This window comes from Anopheles maculipalpis, chromosome 3RL, assembly GCF_943734695.1.
Source record: "Anopheles maculipalpis chromosome 3RL, idAnoMacuDA_375_x, whole genome shotgun sequence".
NCBI lineage: Eukaryota > Metazoa > Arthropoda > Insecta > Diptera > Culicidae > Anopheles > Anopheles maculipalpis.
In genome coordinates, this window is record NC_064872.1 from 20,752,980 (window position 1) to 20,757,736 (window position 4,757).

At 46.9% G+C, this 4,757-nt stretch overlaps 1 protein-coding gene across 1 annotated transcript; it reads right to left on the reverse strand.

Annotated features, from left to right (window-relative positions):
* Positions 1-489: 489 nt before the first annotated feature.
* LOC126564049 (protein bicaudal C) lies at positions 490-4,480 on the reverse strand. The gene is made up of 8 exons (XM_050220957.1): positions 4,270-4,480; positions 4,141-4,190; positions 3,930-4,079; positions 3,384-3,836; positions 2,874-2,984; positions 2,599-2,706; positions 1,484-2,524; positions 490-1,123 (listed from the first exon to the last, which is right to left on the reverse strand). Exons 1-8 carry the CDS (start codon positions 4,472-4,474, stop codon positions 491-493), a joined length of 2,751 nt encoding a protein of 916 aa, XP_050076914.1. The 5' UTR covers positions 4,475-4,480; the 3' UTR covers position 490.
* Positions 4,481-4,757: the final 277 nt, after the last annotated feature.

A 4,757-nucleotide genomic window follows, 5' to 3' on the forward strand; every position in this document is an offset into this window, starting at 1 on the left:
TCATTGGTTGCAGTGACTTCTTATTTCAAACCACCACTACCACGGCACCCGATATCGAACGGAAGAGGATTCCATTTTCCATTTTTCTGTCCTCTTTCCGAAGCCTTTTATCTTTACGATAAAAGACGATAGTTTGAGGGCTTGGTTGTTTTTTTTTTGTGTGTTGTGTTCGCTAGCTATTTCTTGGTTGGTGGTTTAGGAGCGTAAAATTTCACTTCCACTGAAGCGAGACACAGATGCGACACAGTTGGACATTGCAACGTGAGATATCCGGAATTGAAACTTCTTTAGAAAGCAGAATTGTAAGACATTCGAGTGACACTTCTAGCACCAATCGAACCTCATGAATTGCTGTGGTTTGCAGGATTTTTTGAAGAAAGCTTTTAATTAAACAGTAGTTTAATTATTTCTTCTTTTAGCGCTATGTTTGGCAAGCTGCCGTGTTGTCGTCCACAAACCAGCACCCAATTCCACTACTATCTCCATATCTCTACTGTCCACTGGAACTACGTCGCTCTGCACCGGGCGCTGCCGATCCGGAGAACCGGGACAGTGCCGACGGTAGTCCCGACGGTGACAATGCCGATGATCCAAACAGTCCACTGCCCGGCCGTGCACTCAAATCATGTATCGCCATCAGTATGCGGCGCCTTGCACCGAGCGGTTTAATGTCCAAATTAAGCAGATCCTGATCGGTAAGCGTCTGGAAGACGGTCATATCGATTTCACCGTTGATAAAGTTCTTTATGTAATGCTCCAATCCGAGACCGGTCAGTATGGTCGTGACATCGTTGTATTGGGCCATCTGTTCGCGCTGATGTCGTGGCGTCACCTCGATCATGGTGGTCGTCAGATTGTGGCGCGAATCGGTAGCACCACTGCTCGAGCTGCTCGTACTGATGTTGGCTGCCCCGTTGCCGCCACTACCGCTGGAGCTGCTCGTGTTAGCCCAGCTAAGATCGCATGCCTCGACTGGGGCTGGAGACGACTGACTTAGTCCTAGGCCCTGCCAGGACAGTGTCGGTGTGCGAACTTCGCCCTGCTGCGGTGATATGTGCATTGCCTTGTAACCGGCCACAACTCGCGGGTCAAGATTGAACAGGAATTTGTCGTTTAGGGAGCCCTGGAAGGAAACGGTATTGAACAAACGTTAGTGAACAGATTGCACAAATAATTTTAGTATACATGCAAAGTCCAATTTCTGGTAGTAATTTTGAAGAAGCTTTTTTGTTACAGTCTAGAAGCTTGATAATCAGTAAGTAGATTCACCTCAATATCATGAAGACTCTGAGCTCGCTTTATGATTTTAAAGAAAAATTATCGGTGCTGTTCTGTTAATGTCTTACAACGTAGTTGGAAAGTCGAAACGGTTCGGATGGAATTTGAACCTCGGTTCTGTGGTGTCCTCGCCGTTGTCACCTACCCGCACCATAAAATATGTAAGGACTGGAAATTACCAGAGCTCCCACACTTGTTGCCTTACCTTCTGTTCAAACGCTAGCGGCGTTCGTTGCTCCAAATCTGACTGATAGTGAGGACTTTCGGGCGTGCAAATGGAAAGACGGCAACGGTTCATACCACTCGTTCCCGAAACGCCCGGGCTCTGATGATCTGGCGAGCTGTTAAGAAGCGAATTTGAGGACACTTGTGACACTACCGATCCACCCGTGGACGAATTGTTCTGGTATTGCTGATCCAGTGAGTTACTGGAACAGTTCAAACTCTGATATCCACTCGAATGGATGTCGTTGTGGCTATTGTTCTGACTAATCGTTAGACTGGTAGACGTAGAACAGTTCCCGTTCGAATGTACCGACTGCTGGTTGCGTTGATGGTGCGAATGTCCCGAATGCTGATGATGGTGATGATGATGTGACAGTTGGTTCTGCAAGAAAGATCCACCACCACCGCCACCACCTGCTCCCGGAGGAACCGATAACAGGTGTGGGCTAGCGAGGTGGGTGAGCTTACTAGCAGAAGAGCTTCCGGCGATTGTACGATCCAGGCCGGGCGGAAGTGACAATGGAAGTAGTTGTTGATGATGAGGCGTCGGTAGCTTTGGCGACCCGTGTAAATGGAAATTCTGGAACTGTCCTCTCATATGGCCGAATGCGTAGTCCGCCGTGGGTAAAGCAGCAGGCGAGGCAGCTGACGTCGGTGAAGGCCATCCAACGAAAGAGAGCGCATTAATCGGAGACAGTGGCGAAAACGGTGGAGCAATCGGACCTGCCAGCAGTGCCGATATGTTCTGGTTCGTTTGCTGCGGATGTTCGTTCGGTCCGAAGTACGTGCGCGGTACTTCAGCAACAACACGTGGTCCCGAACACTTCAGCAGCTGATGACGTGCTTCGTAAATGTTGGCGATGAACTTCTCAATACCCTTGATCACGATACAAAGCGTACTTTGGCGCGATTTTTGGCGCACGGAGATGAACACGTCGTGCGTTAGCATGAGCTTGGTAATATCGTCCGAATCGACCGTGTTTTCCGGATAGTCGAAGATGAGTGCGATCGGTAGACTTCCCTGTTGTCGTGGAAAAAGGGAGTAATAATAGTTAGAAGGCAAAGAGGGGCAAATGGACACCGACTCCCACTTACTATTAATTGCTGCCTTGCGAGATAGACACCGTTGATGGAACCGGTTATGGTCACCTGGGAGCGCTTGATTGGCTTGATGTTCACATCGTTTGCATCCGGGAACATTATCTGCATTGTGGGGAATCCCACGAGAGAACCATGGGGAGAAAAGCGGATGTATTACACCCATGCTCGTAACATCATCATCATTATCACCGGTATGTAGTCGGTGTCGTCTATTCGAAGAATGGAAGAAGCTACCGCCATACCCATTTCAATATCGATTGGACATTTACCTGTGTACCAGTGCGGTTCATAATTTCTCGCAAATTGCACGATGCCCGTCCAAGTACGATCGGATGATGTTGGGTCGAGATTTCTAACTGCATCTGCACGGGTATTTGGCTCTGTAAATAAATTTATTACAGTTAGACAGGTGGAACGTACAAGCGCTAGATACGAGGATGATTGCAATAAACGCCCCAAGTTTCTTGAGGCCGTATGTCATTTTGTGCAAAAGGCTCACTTACTTATTTATGGAGGTATATTCTATTTAATACTAACTCCATGTTTTCAATAAATACAATACAATTAATTATGGACAGGTATTATCAACGAAACTATTTAATTATATTGAAGTTGCTTAAGAATTCAAAATAAAAAATCATTATTCAATTATTATTGCAGTTACCAAATGTCTTACTATACTGGGCCTTGAGTAATTATTGTTTTGGAGCTCTCTATCAAAAATATCAAAAAAGTTGAATGTTTTTTTATTTATTGTTACTGAAAATTATTTCACTTACCGCCATATTCTCACACATCAAGTCCATCAGCCGCCGTGTAGCTTCTTTCACCATGCGTTCCTCCTTCTCTGAACCCTTTACCAGCACCAGCGACGAGTGCAACTTCGGCCTGGTCGAAAAAATCACCTGCACACTAAACTCTGCCTCAACCTCCTTCACGTATGGCGTATCATTATCCGGCGGAGTTTTTCCCGGCGCCAGAATAGGCAGCTCGAAGGAAATCAACAGCGGTGTCGAGTTGCGAACTAACGATCTCGCCCGTTCGACACCTTCGATGCTGCCACACATCGACACCTGATTGCTCTTCTCGGTCGGATTCGAACGGTTCGAGTCCGGGAAGTGGATGTGGGTCGTCGTTTCTTCCATGATGCGTTTGATGTTATTGCCACCGCGCCCAATGATGAAGGAATGGTCCGTGTACGATACGTCCATCTTCATAATTACGCGGCTACCCTGTTGTTGGTCGTAGTAGCGTGGCGTACAAAAGAAGGATTAGTGACTGCAGTTTCACCCTCTAGAGTTAAGGAATCATCAACGGATAGTTACCCTGGAGTCAAGCCGGGACATCACTTTATCCTTTGCTCGGAGAACGTCCGGCATTTTGCCAACGATCCGAATGTGAGGATCCTTTTTCGTCTTCGCGCCAATCTTCAACCGGCATGGCCAGCTGACGTAGGTGGTGGTCTCCTTCATGATCTAGAACGATAAATTCACTAGGGTACCCAAGGTCTAGATGAAGCGACGAGTCAATACTTACATTCGTGAAGAACTCCTCTGCACTATTCATTCCCTCTGAATATGTTTCCACTAAATCGAACATGAAACAAGTATCAGTAACCAATTTGCCTTTAAGTAAGCTTCGTAAAAAAAATGCTACACAAATTACCCTTTATCATATCCTCCAGCTTCTGCCGGTCCACCTTGAAACGTTCAACGTGCAGATCGTCCGGATTGGCAACGCCCAGCTGCGCCGCTATCAGTCGCAGATCGCCCCAATCACTCTCCACCGACGAAATCTCGCTCGTCGTCTCGCTCGGTGGTCCACCATTCAGAAAGATGTGCTTATTGAAGGTCGAACAGGATGCCATCATTTTGCACACAAACTTCCGGTTTCGTAACGATGTTTGTCAGCCCTGATCGCAGCACGCAGTTTTAAGGTAATCAAGACTGGCGACTAGCTTGAACCAATTTTGGGGGATTTTATGAGCAGGAAATGCTTTTTAATCGGAAAACTAATAGAATGTTTCCCTCCTTGATCCGGAAGGACGGTACGTAATGTCACTTTGTGCCACAATATTCACGCTGCGTGAGTAATGTCTGTCGGTGGTCTATGTCGCTTGTACTATTCGCAACGGATGTCCATCAAAACGTGGT

Bases quoted from the DNA above. Each gene is read 5' to 3' on its own strand.
- LOC126564049 (XM_050220957.1), bottom strand. From the start codon at position 4,474: ATGATGGCATCCTGTTCGACCTTCAATAAGCACATCTTTCTGAATGGT. The intron at 2,985-3,383 runs GTAAGTGAAATA...ATTTATTTACAG, and splicing joins TGATGTGTGAGAATATGGCG to AGCCAAATACCCGTGCAGAT. The intron at 2,707-2,873 runs GTAAATGTCCAA...CCCACAATGCAG, and splicing joins TGAACCGCACTGGTACACAG to ATAATGTTCCCGGATGCAAA.